Raw genomic sequence first — 17,111 nt, 5'->3', positions numbered from 1 at the left:
TGCAACGGTCTGTGTGTGTGTGTGAGTGAGTGAGTGAGTGCGCGCGAGCGCGACTATGCCCTGACGCCTGTGATTTTAGATAAGTGTAAGACAGTAACTTAACAACTTGCATTAATATTCGCTAATAAAAAATAAATGCTTGACAGGCCGTCTTTGTCCTGGTTGCAAGGGTGGCTGGCTAAAAAGCATTTCCACAGTTATTGTCCTGTCTAAAAGTATACAATTCACTGACCTCAAGTTGAGCCTATAGTCATATACATTGACATTTTTTTGCATCCTGATTTTAATTTAAGACGAAATACACACACACACACACACACACACAAGTATGACTCCGAATAGATGTTTATTTTATGAGTGAGATAAAAGAGCAACAGACTCGTATTGATCTAGTGTCATGTTTTAATTAAAGCATAATAATTAATTGATCATGCTGTTTAAACCCGTAATTAGAATAGGCCCAATAATAGAATATAATAAAATATATCAAATGCAAACGACTGAACATGACTGAGTCATACTTGTCATGCCGTGTGAATGACCTCTAATGATGGCATTAAATACATAATTTAATAATGCAAATGGTAGGCTTCACAGCGGTGTATGCCACAGTTAGTGTTCTTCATGTGCAATGCATGCTGGTCAAATACTACTGCACTGTGAGTCTGTGAATCTGCCCTGATTTACCGCAGCACACACATGAAATAAGCACACACACATCCATGATGAACCTGTGCATTATTCAAAAGCTGCATCACATAAAGAACGTGCAAAACCCCAGACTGCGCATACAGGAACGATCCGAGCACAATAACAACATCAATAGCGTTTGCTGTGCAGCCACATGAGTGAAAATCTCATTCCGAAAGGGCAAAATACTGCGTGATTTCATCATTCTGTTCTAGCATTACGCCGATTTCAAAAGACCAGACAGGAATGGATCCAAGAAACAGCAGAAATCCATTTGAAACACGTCCTCAAAGACTGTCCTGTAGCTGAAAAAAGAGAGACTTTAACATCAAACCAAACCCCTTTTAGACAGCGATTAGCTTTGCTCCAAGAACAATTTAATGAAATATTAAAGCGGGAATGACTGTCAGAGTGAGGGGATAAGTCTGAATAACCGTATCTTTCTGGGGGCCTCTGCACTTCCTTCCTTGCCTATCTTCATTAAATGACTCACAAATGACTAGGGCTGTGTTTCCCAAAAGCATTGTAATTGATCGAAGAGACCATTGGTGGCAATTGTTCTAAACTTTTGTAAACCGCAGCCCAGGACAGTTCTTGTAAATGAATCAGATTTTGACAAAAAGAGACAGGAACCATTCTTGAAGTCTTCTAAAATATAGGTTTGCATGCATCCAAAGTAAAAAAAAACATGTTCATTTTCTCATAATATATACAGCATACAGCAATACTGCAGCATCAGCTCTTTCCCCACAGTGTCCATATGTCACTGTCCACCAGGATTTTTTTTCTTTTCTTGAATTGTTCATGGGTCATTCTGAAACCAGCTCCTTTCCCATTTTAAAAAGGTGATTCATGAGTGCATAAAAATTAAAAGGTTAAAAAAATATAATAGACAAAATAATAATGATACAATAATAATATTAAAATAATATATGAAAAATAGGATGCCTATATATATATATATATATATATATATATATATATATATATATATATATATATATATATATATATATATATATATATAATTGTCAAATGAAAGGGTTAGTTCACCCAAAAATGAAAATTCTCTCATTAATTATTTTCCCTAATGTCGTTGGACACCCGTCAGACCTCCGTTCATCTTCACACACAGATGAAGATATTAGTGTTGAAATCCGATGGCTCAGAAAGGCCTTCATTGACACCAATGTCATTTCCTCTCTCAGACCCATAAAGGCACTAAAGACGTCGTTACAAAGCCCATCTCACTACAGCGGCTCTGCAATAATTTTATGAAGCCACGAGAATAGTTTTTGTGCGCAAAAAAAACAGGAAATAGTGACTTATGTAGTGTTGGGCCGAATTTAAAACAAAGATTTGAACGGTAACATGTTGCCAGTTACCCAATAGTATTTCAACACCAAAGGTTTCCAGTTGGTGGACAACACAACGTAATTCTGCCATTGAAGCCAGCAAACACACTGGGTCAGAGATCTCAGATTCTAAAAAACATAAAAAGCCTCGGCATCGTTTAAAGAAATCTCTCTGAACAGAAGCACAGTGTGTTAGTCTCCTCGCCTTCCATTGTCAATTGCCTTCATTCATGTTGCGTGTCCTCAAAACTGCAACGCATGAGAGCATCGAGTCTGAGGAGGATGCAGAACCCATTTCAACCACTCGCTGTCATTCTTACATACTGCACCTTAAAGGGGCTATATGTAGAATTCAGAAACCCTTGCTATTAGCGACACAGGTGGCCATTAAGTGAACTGCAGACAGCAACTTCGTGCACACATAACATACAAGAGACTGAATGTAATTCAATGCCCACTGCAAAGTTCTTTTTTATTTGTTGCTTAGTAGTAAAAAGAAGTTGGAAAGACCTTTGCAGTGATATACTGTTAACGAACATCCAGACACCATCCAGGTGACCTTTTCAATTTGGAGATCTGTTTCAAAGAAACAGTTGTTGGTCACTTTATTAGAAAAAAGACTGCAATTGCTTAATGTTCTATTATTATAAATACTATTATAGTATTCCCAGGGAAAGCAAGAACTGACGGAAATGTAAAAAATGTGTACCTTAAAAAAAAAAATTGCAACGTAAGTCGCTTGGATAGAAGTGTCTGCCAAATGCATAAATGTAAATGTAAATGTACTGTTATATTCAATGTTATATCATATATTTGCTTGTAATTGTCTATTTACATATGTATTCTTCCGCTATCTATGCATTCTATCTCTTCAACCAGAAATAAATTATACTTTTAAATATGAAACTGATCTGCCAGTTGGTGGTGCCAATTCGTTGTCTTAATGAATCATTCAGAGATTTTAAATAGAATCTTTCATAAAATTATAAATATCTTTACTGTCACTTTTGATCAATTTAATGCATCCTTGCTGAATAAATGTATTCATTTCTTTAAAGGGGTACTTCAGCGCTGGGAAGATAAAACAGAAGGAGAAAAGACAGACATTTTATTTTTGTCTCGTGGATGAAAGACAATTCCCAGAATGCTTCAGGGTCCTACAAGTTCAATATAATGCGATTCAATAAATTAAATAAATGCAATCTTCTAAAAACATAAAAAGTCTTACTGGACATGATCCCCATTGTGTGTGTTTACAGAAATGACAGCCCATAGTAAAAATCTACCATCAGCTCTTCACTGTTGAAGTCACTGATTACTTACTTACGTTTGGTACAATGGCCCTCATGCTGTTTGTTGGAGGAAATGGACCAAACTCAGAGGCATGAGATTGTCCTGTCCCGTCTCGGGGTCAAGGCAGCAGCTGTGTTCAGGTGTGAAATAACCTTCAGACAAGCTCCTGTGTTAAATCAGGGTCAGCGCACACCATATACATGTCCTATAAACTTCATTTGCATGCTCTCACCTGTGCCGTCCACTCACCACTATGGGAAAAAACCCTGTAATGCCAAGAAATGCAGTATGATGGATTACTTGTGGTGTCTCTGTTTCACCTGAACCACTGAACTGGAGGGTCTGGTTCTCATATCTCCAGGTATAGAGCCATATTCAGCCCCTCTACAGGGGTGATTGGGTCCAAACGAACAGAACAGACTTTACAATCCCAGACAACAGGGTCTCTGGTTTCACAGATGCCTTTGAGATATCCTATTACTCATGCAGCATGTCATTTTGATCAGTTTGTGAAACCCCTTTGTATCTAAAGAACCACAATAACTCTCCGAGAGAAGGCGATTTATGGGTTTGCGCGGTTCGCTCTGGTTCTAGGTCAGTGTTCCACCGTAGTAATCACCATCCCGCTATGATTCATCGCCGCTCTTCATCCCAGGCCAATAGAAGTTTCTCAAGAGCAGTATTCATCCATCCATCCTGCCGAAATGTATTCAATTTCCTGTTATTTAGGATTGTGCTTTTACAATCCTGTCAAATTTATTATCATCAAACTCAAAGCCCAGAATACTGAGAAAAGCCTCTTGCAAAAACACATCAATATTCCTCATGACGTTAAGAAAAGATTCTAAATTTAGTCGGCTTAGAAGACAAAATCTGCTCCATGATGTGTGCTAAAGGTTTAGCGGGAAAACAAGAAGGTATAAAATGTTATTTCGAAGCAAAAAGCTGAGTTGTAAACATTTAATAAAATGTAAATAGAGACTCTTGGGATATTCGCCCAGGAAACTTTCTTGCATGTTGTCTCCACTGTTTTCTGTACCCATACGGGTGAATCTCCAGTCGTCATTGATGATTGTCGTTTGGACCTTTTTTGAATTACAATCCGCCATCAAATGATATGTGGAATTATTCCAGCTGCTGTGAGAAAAGGCTATAAATGATCCTCCACCTGCAGCATCCTCACATTCGAGCCGGACTCCTTCATGTATACAGACGTGACGTAACGTCACAAAGCTCGAATTCACCGCTGAAATCCACCTGTACCACTCGAATTATAACACATTATTACAGGCTTAACGTTGTGAATCGGGCTAAGGTGGAGATAGTTTTGAACACTGGCTGTTCATGTACAAGCTCAATTTGATTTTGAACCCAAAAAAGTTACAGACTGCAGCTTTAAAGTAAATTATTAAAAAATAAAAAAGAATTTAAATAAAACACAAAAAATATTAAATATTTTATTTGTTTATCTCCATGACATGTCAGTGACTACTGTAAAAAAAATAATATGATCAGTAAGTTATGACAACATGTAAAATGTTTGACAATGCTTTAACTTGCTTTACGTTGAAATAACTTAAACATCCAAGTTCATTGTACTTAAAAATGTACAGTATTAAAAATACATTTAAATTTAAAGTATTAATTATCATCAGAGATCCATGTACATGCAAATGCGGACTTCAAGTCAATTTAATTTTTAGGTCAAAGGGGTTCGACTGACAAAGTTGTCTGGTTGCCTTAAAAGAGTTCATTAAAAAATGTAGGTATTCAATGAAGGTGATCTCTAGAAAGAGATTCAAATGCAAATATAACAAATAAAAAAAATAGCTTGAGCATTTGCGTCTATTTTTGTGTACTTGTGCAAATTCTGGCCTAAAATGCATCATCACATTCACAAAGAAAGCTACATATGACTCCAGCACACATGCAATGTTTTGATCTCCAAAAATAAAGTAACTCATTAATCAAACATAATAAAAGACTTAATATAAGGTATTTAGAGTTAAGTTTTACTGCAAGACTTCGATTTTATAACTCGTAGACTATTGCACAGTCATGTTCCGTCTAGGCGGGCACGTGTGGGATAGTCTTGCTTGTTCGAAGAGAGGACAAAAGCCTCTTTCACCCGGCGCGAGTGAACCACTCCATTAGAGATGCATTCCTATTCAGATGGGGTCAAATTCCTTTTTCTCCCGGCTAATGGCTCAGAGAGACATGGACAGAGAAAGGCTACTGATGTCATAATCAGCCTGCAGAGTGTACGACTGCAAGGCAGAGAGCAAGAACCTTCGTGTTCTAAGAATGTCTTCAAATGTTCCGCTCTTTGGAGTTTGGGCTTTTAGCGAGTTGTAATGTTCTCTTTTATGTCCTGTCTTTTACATAATGTAGTATGACAGAAGGTAGACATCGCAGAGAGTGTGAATGGTGCATACACTCACCTAAAGGATTATTAGGAACACCATACTAATGCTGTTTGACCCCCTTTCGCCTTCAGAACTGCCTTAATTCTACATGGCATTGTAGATGATCGGACACAAGGTGCTGAAAGCATTCTTTAGAAATGTTGGCCCATATTGATAGGAGAGCATCTTGCAGTTGATGGAGATTTGTGGGATGCACATCCAGGGCACGAAGCTCCTGTTCCACCACATCCCAAAGATGCTCTATTGGGTTGAGATCTGGTGACTGTGGGAGCCATTTTAGTACTGTGAACTCATTGTCATGTTCAAGAAACCAATTTGAAATGATTTGAGTTTTGTGACATGGTGCATTATCCTGCTGGAAGTAGCCATCAGAGGATGGGTACATGGAGGCCATAAAGGGATGGACATGGTCAGAAACAATGCTCAGATAGGCCGTGGCATTTATACGATGCACAATTGCCACTAAGGGGCCTAAAGTGTGCCAAGAAAACATTCCCCACACCATTACACCACAGTGGTAACAAGGCATGATGGATCCATGTTCTCATTCTGTTTACGCCAAATTCTGACTCTACCATCTGAATGTCTCAACAGAAATCAAGACTCATCTGAGCAGGCAACATTTTTCCAGTCTTCAACTGTCCAATTTTGGTGAGCTTGTGCAAATTGTAGCCTCTTTTTCTTATTTGTAGTGGAGATGAGTGTTACCCGGTGGGGTCTGCTGCTGTTGTAGCCCATCCGCCTCAAGGTTGTGCGTGTTGTGGCTTCACAAATGCTTTGCTGCATACCTCGGTTGTAACGAGTGGTTATTTCAGTCAAAGTTGCTCTTCTATCAGCTTGAATCAGTCGGCCCATTCTCCTCTGACCTCGAGCATCAACAAGGCATTTTCTCCCACAGGACTCCCGCATACTGGATGTTTTTCCCTTTTCACACCATTCTTTGTAAACCCTAGAAATGGTTGTGTGTGAAAATCCCAGTAACTGAGCAGATTGTGAAATACTCAGACCGGCCCGTCTGGCACCAACAACCATGCCACGCTCAAAATAGCTTAACTCACCTTTCTTTCCCATTCTGACATTCAGTTTGGAGTTCAGGAGATTGTCTTGACCAGGACCACACCCCTAAATGCATTGAAGCAACTGCCATGTGATTGGTTGATTAGATAACTGCATTAATGAGAAATTGAACAGGTGTTCCTAATAATCCTTTAGGTAAGTGTATATGGCAGCTCAACATCTCTAAGAAGCCAAAAGACTCTCCTGATGGTCAAAGACGTCATGTGATGTTGTTTGGACACTCTAAACATGTTTCTTGAGCAGCAAATCATCATATTAGAATGATTTCTGAAGGATCATATGACACTGAAGACTGGAGTAATGATGCTGAAAGGATTCAGCTTTGATCACAGGAATACATTTAATTTTTAAATATTCACATAGAAAACAGTTGTAATTTATTTCATAATATTGCTGTTTTTACTGTATTTTTTGATCAAATACATGCAGCCTTGGTGTGCAAAAACATTAAATAACCTTACTTACTGCACACTTTTGACTAGTAGTGTATGTATAGAGATGTAATCCAGCACTAGGCACGTTCATTCTGAGAGGAACTATTCCATAACATTTATCACCGTTGTCATGTCATATTTTTCAAGCCCCGGCATGAGAACTGTGGAGTGAGAAGAAACACGAGTCCAAGACTGTGTCAGTGATTTCCTCCTCTCTGCAAAATCTGCTCCAGAAGTTTCTGTAAAAAAAATAAAAAGCATTTTGTCAGTTTTATTCCAAATGTCCATAATTTGTGGTCAGCATGGGTTTAACACACCAAATGTTTTTGTTGAAACACATCATAATTAATTCTGGATGTCTGGGTGTTTTCAAAAAACAATCATTGCAGTTTTAAGAAAGATATTAAAAGTCAATTTCAGCTTTTGTTTCTCTTTTGAGTGTTGAAAGGTTTAATTAGAAAGAATTTCATTCTCGGCTTGTTCTCCACCAAGACTTTTCTTTTCTGTGAAACATTTGCAAAATGTGTTAAAATCATATTACAATATTTAACTTCACAAGATTAAGTTCTTACACATTGCACTTTTTTGTATTTAAACGATTAGTTTGTGAAGGAAATTATATTAATTTAATAATTTAGTAATCGGAGAGGAACTCTAATCTGTTAGAGATTGCGACCAAACTGGTTATCTAGAATTTTAATTCAGAATCAATCAATTTCTTATCACCATCACATGCATATGCAGTATCAGAATATGCACAAGGTTACATATTATTCCTAATGAAGGTTGATCAAGGCCGTGATCAGATCTCTCAGTATATGAGATAAATGTTCATCATGTAGACGTACACTATATTGCTAAAAGTATTGGGACACCCCTCGAAATCACTGAATTCAGGTGCTCCAATCACTTCATGGCCACAGGTGAATAAAATCAAGCACTAGGCATGCAGACGCTTCTACAAACATTTGTAATGTTGGATGGGGCCAACATTCTACAAACATTTGTAATGTTCGATGGGGCCAACCTGGATGGGGCCTTGATAGGTTCCCGCCTGTGCAATAAGTCCATTCCTGACATTTCCTCACAACTAAATATTCCATGCTCAACTGTTAGTAGTCAATATCTACAGACCTTCAAACTTTGTGTGGTCTGCAGATGAGCTCAAGAACAGAGCGTAGAGACTTTCATGGAATGGGTTTCCATGGCCGAACAGCTCATCCAAGCCTTACATCACCAAGTGCAAAGCGTTGTATGCAGTGGAGTAAAGCAGCCGCCACTGGACTCTAGAGCAGTGAGACGTGTTCTCTGAGTGACCAATCACGCTTCTCTGTCTGACAATCCCATGGATGAGTCTGGGTTTGGTGGTTGCTGGGAGAACAGTACTTTCCTGACTGCATTGTCCTAAGTGTAAAGTTTGGTGGGTGGGTGGTTATGGTGTGGGGTTGTTTTTCAGGGGTTTCATACTCCAACTTTGTCGGAACAGTTTGGGAATGGACCCTTTCTGTTCCAACATGACTGCACACAAAGCGTCGGTCCATAAACACATGGATGAGTGAGTTTGGTGTGGAGGAACTTGACTGGCCTGCACAGAGTCCTGAGCTCAACCCGATAGAACACCTTTGGGATGAATTAGAGCGGAGACTGCAAACCAGGCCTTCTTGTCCAACATCAGTGCCTGACCTCACTAATGCGCTTCTAGAAGAATGGCCAGAAATCCCCAGAAATCCCCTTCCCAGAAGAGTTGAAGCTGTTAGAGCTGCAAAGGGTGGGACAACTCCATATTAAACCCTACAGATTAAGAATGGGATGTCATTAAAGTTCATGTGCATGTAAAGGCAGGAGTTCTAAAACTTTTGTCACTATAGTGTATGTTTAAGAATCACCCATGTAAGAGAGGGAGAAACAGAGAGGAAACATGGGAAAAGCACCCAGCCTCATGACAGACAGACACACACATACTGGTTGGCAATGATTTTATTGTCTAAATTTGTATCTGTGTGTGTTATCATGTGCCATGGCATCATTGGCAGTGACTGGGTGGTCGTTTTTGTGAACAGTAGCTCTACACACACACATATACACACACACATGCACACACACAGCACAATGAAGCTCTTAGAGCACTGCCAACCAGACAGCATTCAAAACGAACACACACACACTTTTGCACACAGAATATTTTCCTATTATTCGTCTCTCACATACACACCTACGTATACACACCACCACCATCATCATCAACAACTAAATGTTATTTTCTTATTCCCTCATGATGCCAGAATATGAAGTATAAAAATAAGCCTGAGGATGAAACTTCGAGCATGTTAAGAACAGCATAACTAATATCATTATTAAACTGTTGAAAGAGTTGCCATATTACATTTGTGTGTGCCTGTGAAAAGGCTTTTTAATTTTTTCTACATTTCCCGAGTGCCTTGGAGATTCTTCAATTTTTTATGTTGGCTCAGTTTCAGACAGTCAGTGGCAGTTTTTTAACAGACTACACTGATACTCTGGCCCATAGCACCATCTGGTGTACGAAAAGTATGACATTTACCCTAAATGAGGTCATTTGTGTGTGCGTGTGTGTGTGTGTGTGTGTGTGTGTGTGTGTGTGTGTGTGTGTGTGTGTGTGTGTGTGTGTGTGTGTGTGTGTGTGTGTGTGCCCTTGTCCCCATAAGGATAGTAAAACCTGAGATTACCTATATTGTGGGGAACAGTCAGCGTTCCCCACTTTTCAAAATGCTTAAAAATCATACAGGATGAGTTTTTTTGAGAAAGTAAAAATGCAGAATGCTTTCTGTGATGGGTAGGTTTAGGGTCATGGCAGTGTAAGGGGGAGTAGAATGTGGAGAGTCCCCACAAAGATAGTTAACCAGATGTGTGTGTGTGTGTGTGTGTGTGTGTGTGTGTGTGTGTGTGTGTATATATATATATATATATATATACATTTAAATGAAATAACAGAGAATGAAGCATTTTAAGTTGATTGCTACGGGTCAGTGTGATGTGCAGAGTGGGCAGGCCTAGAAATGTGTGTTTTCTGACAATACCTGTGTGTTGAATATCGCTCTCTGTCAGGAATAGAGTAAGAGGTGTTTAGGAACAAAATGCATCAGCAAAATCAATTCCGGCTGCTTAAGGGGTGGAACGGGTTTAGAGAAGTCGTCCTTTTCCGATCCGATAGAATTAGTAGAATTTTGTTAAGATAACCGAATACCACTTGACGGCATATTGGAAAAGCTTCACGTTCAGGATTAATGCTGAGAATTAATCTAATTTGTTGAACCAGTTAACGGCGACTCAAAAATTCAATCCCACACACTGAGAGAGAGAGCATACATACCCGTGCGGTAATGATTACAGATGGACCTCGGGCTGATCTGAGATCTGTCTTCACTGCTCTTCTAAACTGCTCTCAGATCAGTCCAATATGTCTACAAACAGCAGCGGCCTCATACCTTTTTAAAGAGCTCTGCCCGCATCCTGTTGGTCCGAGATGCCAGTTTTCTTTTCTCCTCGTCTTTTTTTCTCTTTTCTTCCTCTCTCCTCTTCCTCACTTCAGGGAGCTGGTTATAATTCCTGTCAATCAAAGCTCGGGGTTAGCATGCTTGACATATACTATACATGAGCACTGATGCAAAGACAAAAGAGAAAGGGACAGAGTGTTGGGTTTTGGGGGTATTTTACAGGGTTAGGGCTAGGGTTAGTTGAATGTTGTCAGGGTTTCCTGGATGGTTGCTAGGGTGTTGTTAGGGATTGCAGGTGATTGCTATGATCATTTGGGTGTGTACTAGGATGTTGTTGTGTATTCTGGGTGGTTGCTAGAGTGTTGCTGGGGCTTTTGGGGGAGGGTGTATTCTTGATATTTTTAGGGTATTTTGCAGGGTTACAGGAATGTTGTTGGGTGTTCTGGGTGGTTGCTAGAGTGTTGCTAGGGTATATTAGGTGATTGATAGGTTTTTTGGGGGGGTTTCATGGCGTTTTTGTGCTATTTTGGGTAGTTGCCAGTAGGGCCAGGGGTGTTCTGGCTCTAGAGTATGTTAGGTGGTTGCTAGGGTGATTTGGGGTTGCCAGATTTTTGGGGTGTTCTGGGTGGTTCTGCATGGTTGCTAGGTTGTTTTATTTTTAGTTTGAGTGGTTGCCAGAATTAAGAAATAGTGAATATTTACAACGTTATCTGACATAACTGCCTGTGTTATTCAGTCACACACCACATCCATGGCTTAAATCAAACTTCTGAACATGGCCACTCATTCGTGCAGAACCCATCCAGCCATTCATCAAGGAGGTTTAATTTGGAAGCAGTGAGACCAGATCTAATCGGATAAGGGTTTTATTCAGCCGCAGCAAAATAAACAAGCTGTGAAAAGCACAATCAGGACAGCAAAACCCTGCAGCCACACACAACACCTTCAATACAGATAGAACTGATACAGGTGTTTGTGTCTGTGTGAGAGAAATAAAGCAGGAAAGGTGTTTTACAAAACAGGAACTGGCATGTTATTTTACCTCCTGGACAGCAGCTGTAGACCCTTTTCCATGATGCTTCTGTCTTTGGATTTCAAAAGGCTTTCTGCAGGACGCACGCACGCACGCACACACACACGCACGCGCGCGCGCGCACACACACACACACACAATAAATGTTTCAATAGAGTCCATGATTAAATATTGCTCAACCATCAACTTCAGATTGTTTTGGAAACCAGAAAATAAATGGGCAGACCCTTGCATTATTAAAACGCTCATTTTGAAAAATTACTTTATTTATCACAAGAAGCAAGAAGTCTTCTGCTTACATAATTTGCCCTAAAGTGAAATGCAGGAATAATCATACACACTGAACTCAAAAAGGTGCCACAGATCTCCATCAGCTGTTATTTAAACTACACCTTTCCTTTATTTTATTTTTTATATATTTATGATATATTAATAGTCAAATTTGTATATGCATCGAGTTGTCCATGTTTACAGCCACTCAGATTCAGTTTGGTCTATTGTTTCCACAAGATATATTTTGCTGCAATTGCAATGTCTGACCAGATGGGGTCGATGTTTCCTGTCTTTTAACATTGGCCTTATAACAGCGACTGACTGAATAATGTTTCTCCAGTGTTCAGAAAATTCCCTGTTCTGATTTCAGATATTGATTTGATAAATATAGTCTCAATATTGAGGACATGAAAGTGTTCATTCGACTGGGTTTGAACAGGTATGAATGGCATGATATTTTCAAGTCTGTGTCACACACCTCGCCGCGGCTGCTGCTGGATGCCGGCGGGCTCGGGCTTCTGAGGTGAGCTCTGCGCTTTCTGCCTCTCCTGCGACCTCCACTCCAGGGCTCGAACTCTGGCCTGTGAGCGCTGGATAAAATCAGGCCGTCTGGTCGCTAAAGCCTCCTGAACACACAGAGCCAACGCATTAAAGGCCCGAAATAGCAGTTCAATACGAATTTGGGAATCAAGATGTTCAACACTACGTTAGTAAAATCACAAATGCAATCTCAATTGTTTCCCGCAGACAGCAATGAGCCACATGGAGAGACTTTAAGATGGCAGCCGTGTTTTAGATGATCAAGATAGTCATTAGCTGGTTGACTAACTACTATGTCGGTCGGTCTACCAAATGTTAAAGGCGGTATGACAAGCTGATAATCGTGCTGGTCCAACGTGGACCCAGAAGCTATTTAAAGTAATAGTTCGCCCAAAAGTGAACATTGTATGTGTAGCCTATATGATGACAAATTTAAAATGATCAGTTTGGCTGAACTATCACTTTGAGCTTATTTTAGACAATCTCCATCTGTCAGGGCTGAGCCTGGTCAGTACCTGGATGGGAGTGGGAGACCAACTGGGAAAACTAGGTTGCTGCTGTTAGTGAGGCCAGCAGGGGGTGCTCAACCTGTGGTCTGTGTGGGTCCTAACACCCCAGTATTTGGAGAATTGTGATGGGGACACTGTACTGTAACAAGCACTGTCCTCCGGGTGAGAGGTTAAACTGAGGTCCTGACTCTCTGTGGTCATTAAAAATCCCATGGCAAGCATATTCGTAAAGAGTGGGGGTGTAACTCCGGTGTCCTGGCCAAATTCCCCCCATTGGCCCTTACCAATCATGGCCTCCTAATAATCCCCATCCACTGATTTGGCTCTATCCCCCTCTCTCCTCTCCACCTATTGCTGATGTGTGGTGAGCCCACTGGCGCCGTTGTACTGTGGCTGCCATCGCAATTAATAACAATATGTCATTTTACTGAAGTAAAAAATAAATTATTATTAAAATAGTAGGCCTATATGGAAATTATTGTATTATAAAATATACATTTCTTTATTAACTATTTCTTGAAACGCAAATTGTATGGTTGCAAAGAAGGAAAAATGAACACTTGCCCACAAAACGATATCAAATTTGTTTTAGCTTTTTTTTTTTAAAGCTACAATTGAAAAACAAATCATTAAAATTGTTCTCTTGATTTTCAGTTTACAATTATGTAAATGTTAACATTTAAAATACTGTTTTCACCCTGAGTTTCTATATTTTAGAGGCCAAAATCATTCACAATTAAGTATATCACTATTCTAAAATGTTAAATTAGGCTATATAAAATAGTATAAATAGCTTTATTTGAAACAATAAACATCTATTGCATCATGTCCTACTTTTAGGTGGAAGTTACACATTTCTACATGTACTTACTTTAGTAATAACAGTAAATGATGCATAATCACAAGTAACTAACCCTAACCCAAACCCTAACCCTAATTCTCTATAGCAAGTACATGTAGTTCATTAATTTTACTAAGGCTATACAGTATATGAGTAAGCACAATGTAACTAAGTTAACTGTAAAAATAATGTGTAATCTCTCATTTATTATTTTAGGGCTGTAGTACCTTCAAACAACAGAAGAGTAACTCACGCTAAGTGACAAGGCAGTTTTAGGAGGGACATTTGGGGACTCAAACGGAACAAACTCCACACATGGACCAGCGGGAGGCGTTTTGTTCTTCCCATCATCAGCACCAGCAGCCTCTTCTCTGAGCTCTCGGTGTTCACTATTCCCTCTATCCTCTGTTAAAGACACAGATTAAGAGGAAAACACACATCTTTAGTTATGAAATACATGAGCTCTGTCACAAAACCTAGCAAGCTGTCTACAAGCAGCATCACAACGGTCATGAAACCTCATAAGTGACCAATGCAATGCTCAGCATGGGCAGAAATTCTTGCAAGAGCTCACTAGAGGAATCCAGGAAAAACTCCAAGTGTTTTGAGTTGAGCTGAACCATACCAACATGTCCAGAGTGTAAAGACATCGATTTCTCTGTGTTGTCTATATAAAATCCCCTCATCTTGCTAAATGTCAGTGTGTTTCAAGTGAAGTTTGTGTTTGAGGAAGCCAAAGGTCAGGAGAGATCAGGCGTACCTGCTGTTGCTGTGTGGGATGTAGTTGGTCTCTGCTCATCCTTCTGTCTCTGCTGGGCCTGCAGCTTTATGTTGGCGATAACCGCGGCGGCGTTCAGGGCCAGGACGGCGTCTGCGCTGAGATGAGGCGAGTTATCTAAGAACAAAGAGAGCGTGCGTCATCCGGAGTCCGGAGGCCTGAAACACACTCCACGTGTACAATGCAAACACTTCTGGCTATGACAGCGGATGTATTCACAAATGTAAGTTATGCGAGTATGCTACATCCTATGGCAGAACGCTATACACTTCTGCTAGGATAAAACAAAACTTTAACACTAAAGTACTGACTTATTTGCAATGTTAAACTCGAGATTGCGCTTTTATTCTTTATGTTCATGTCGGCATTAGCATACTTGTGTAGAATATGTTCTCGGCCTTTGGACACCTACAGTAAACATACACTGTAAAAAAAGGCAAATTTTGAACTTTTGCAGTACAATCGACTTGGATGTTTAAGTTATTTCAACTTAAATTATGTTAAACTGACTTTAAAAAATTAGTTACATCTTGTATAACTAATAAAAAAAAGTTTAACATTTCTTAACTTATTTTGATGAGTTAAAACAATGTAAACACATATGTTGTCATAACTTATTGAACATATAATTTTTACAGTGTAGAGCAAGGATTTTCAAAACGTTTAAAGCCAATGATCCCTGGATATAATGAGCTAGGATATTCAGTGGTTTTGCACACCCATTGCAGAATCTGCATAGGCTAGAATCTGCAAAATGTTAACTAACAAAATAAGGACCATAAAAAATAAATATATCTTTTTATTTAGTACTGTCCTGAATAATATATTCTTCATATATACAGGGAGTGCAGAATTATTAGGCAAATGAGTATTTTGACCACATCATCCTCGTTATGCATGCTGTCTTACTCCAAGCTGTATAGGCTGGAAAGCCTACTACCAATTAAGCATATTAGGTGATGTGCATCTCTGTAATGAGAAGGGGTGTGGTCTAATGACATCAACACCCTATATCAGGTGTGCATAATTATTAGGCAACTTCCTTTCCTTTGGCAAAATGGGTCAAAAGAAGGACTTGACAGGCTCAGAAAAGTCAAAAATAGTGAGATATATTGCAGAGGGATGCATCAGTCTTAAAATAGCCAAGCTTCTGAAGCGTGATCATCGAACAATCAAGCGTTTCATTCAAAATAGTCAACAGGGTCGCAAGAAGCGTGTGGAAAAACCAAGGCGCAAAATAACTGCCCGTGAACTGAGAAAAGTCAAGCGTGCAGCTGCCAAGATGCCACTTGCCACCAGTTTGGCCATATTTCAGAGCTGCAACATCACTGGAGTGCCCAAAAGCACAAGGTGTGCAATACTCAGAGACATGGCCAAGGTAAGAAAGGCAGAAAGTCGACCACCACTGAACAAGACACACAAGCTGAAACGTCAAGACTGGGCCAAGAAATATCTCAAGACTGATTTTTCTAAGGTTTTATGGACTGATGAAATGAGAGTGAGTCTTGATGGGCCAGATGGATGGGCCCGTGGCTGGATTGGTAAAGGGCAGAGAGCTCCAGTCCGACTCAGACGCCAGCAAAGTGGAGGTGGAGTACTGGTTTGGGCTGGTATCATCAAAGATGAGCTTGTGGGGCCTTTTCGGGTTGAGGATGGAGTCAAGCTCAACTCCCAGTCCTACTGCCAGTTTCTGGAAGACACCTTCTTCAAGCAGTGGTACAGGAAGAAGTCTGCATCCTTCAAGAAAAACATGATTTTCATGCAGGACAATGCTCCATCACACGCGTCCAAGTACTCCACAGCGTGGCTGGCAAAAAAGGGTATAAAAGAAGAAAATCTAATGATATGGCCTCCTTGTTCACCTGATCTGAACCCCATTGAGAACCTGTGGTCCATCATCAAATGTGCGATTTACAAGGAGGGAAAACAGTACACCTCTCTGAACAGTGTCTGGGAGGCTGTGGTTGCTGCTGCACGCAATGTTGATGGTGAACAGATCGAAACACTGACAGAATCCATGGATGGCAGGCTTTTGAGTGTCCTTGCAAAGAAAGGTGGCTATATTGGTCACTGATTTGTTTTTGTTTGGTTTTTGAATGTCAGAAATAATAATAATAAATAATAATAAATTTTATTTATAATGCACTTTATATTAAACAAAATCTCAAAGTGCTACAGAAATTAAAAAACAAACAAAACAATCAACAACAATAAATAAATAAAACCGAAAAATAAAATAAAATAAATTAAACAAGTAGCAAGTCAATTAAAAGCTCTGCTAAAAAGGTGGGTTTTAAGACCACGCTTAAAAGTATCTATAGTCTGTGGAGTCCGCAGGTGGTCAGGGAGAGCATTCCACAGACTGGGGGCTGAAGAGCAGAAGGCCCGA

General features: G+C 39.8%; 1 protein-coding gene across 1 annotated transcript in view; it reads right to left on the bottom strand.

The window, feature by feature from the left end:
- Positions 1-4,786: 4,786 nt before the first annotated feature.
- The window catches only part of c21h10orf90 (chromosome 21 C10orf90 homolog), a 32,088-nt gene continuing 19,763 nt past the window's right edge, over positions 4,787-17,111 (bottom strand). The window contains exons 6-11 of the mRNA XM_067429593.1: positions 14,705-14,839; positions 14,198-14,349; positions 12,533-12,680; positions 11,791-11,854; positions 10,740-10,860; positions 4,787-7,514 (exon numbers count right to left, since the gene is read on the bottom strand). Of these exons, the coding sequence (XP_067285694.1) occupies positions 7,473-7,514; positions 10,740-10,860; positions 11,791-11,854; positions 12,533-12,680; positions 14,198-14,349; positions 14,705-14,839 (662 nt within the window). The 3' untranslated portion in view covers positions 4,787-7,472. The remainder of the gene's footprint in view (positions 7,515-10,739; positions 10,861-11,790; positions 11,855-12,532; positions 12,681-14,197; positions 14,350-14,704; positions 14,840-17,111) is intronic.

This window comes from Pseudorasbora parva, chromosome 21 (genome assembly GCF_024679245.1).
Source record: "Pseudorasbora parva isolate DD20220531a chromosome 21, ASM2467924v1, whole genome shotgun sequence".
Classification (NCBI taxonomy): domain Eukaryota; kingdom Metazoa; phylum Chordata; class Actinopteri; order Cypriniformes; family Gobionidae; genus Pseudorasbora; species Pseudorasbora parva.
The sequence above is the reverse complement of the archived record's forward strand: the minus strand, read 5'-3'. Positions and strand labels throughout refer to the sequence as shown.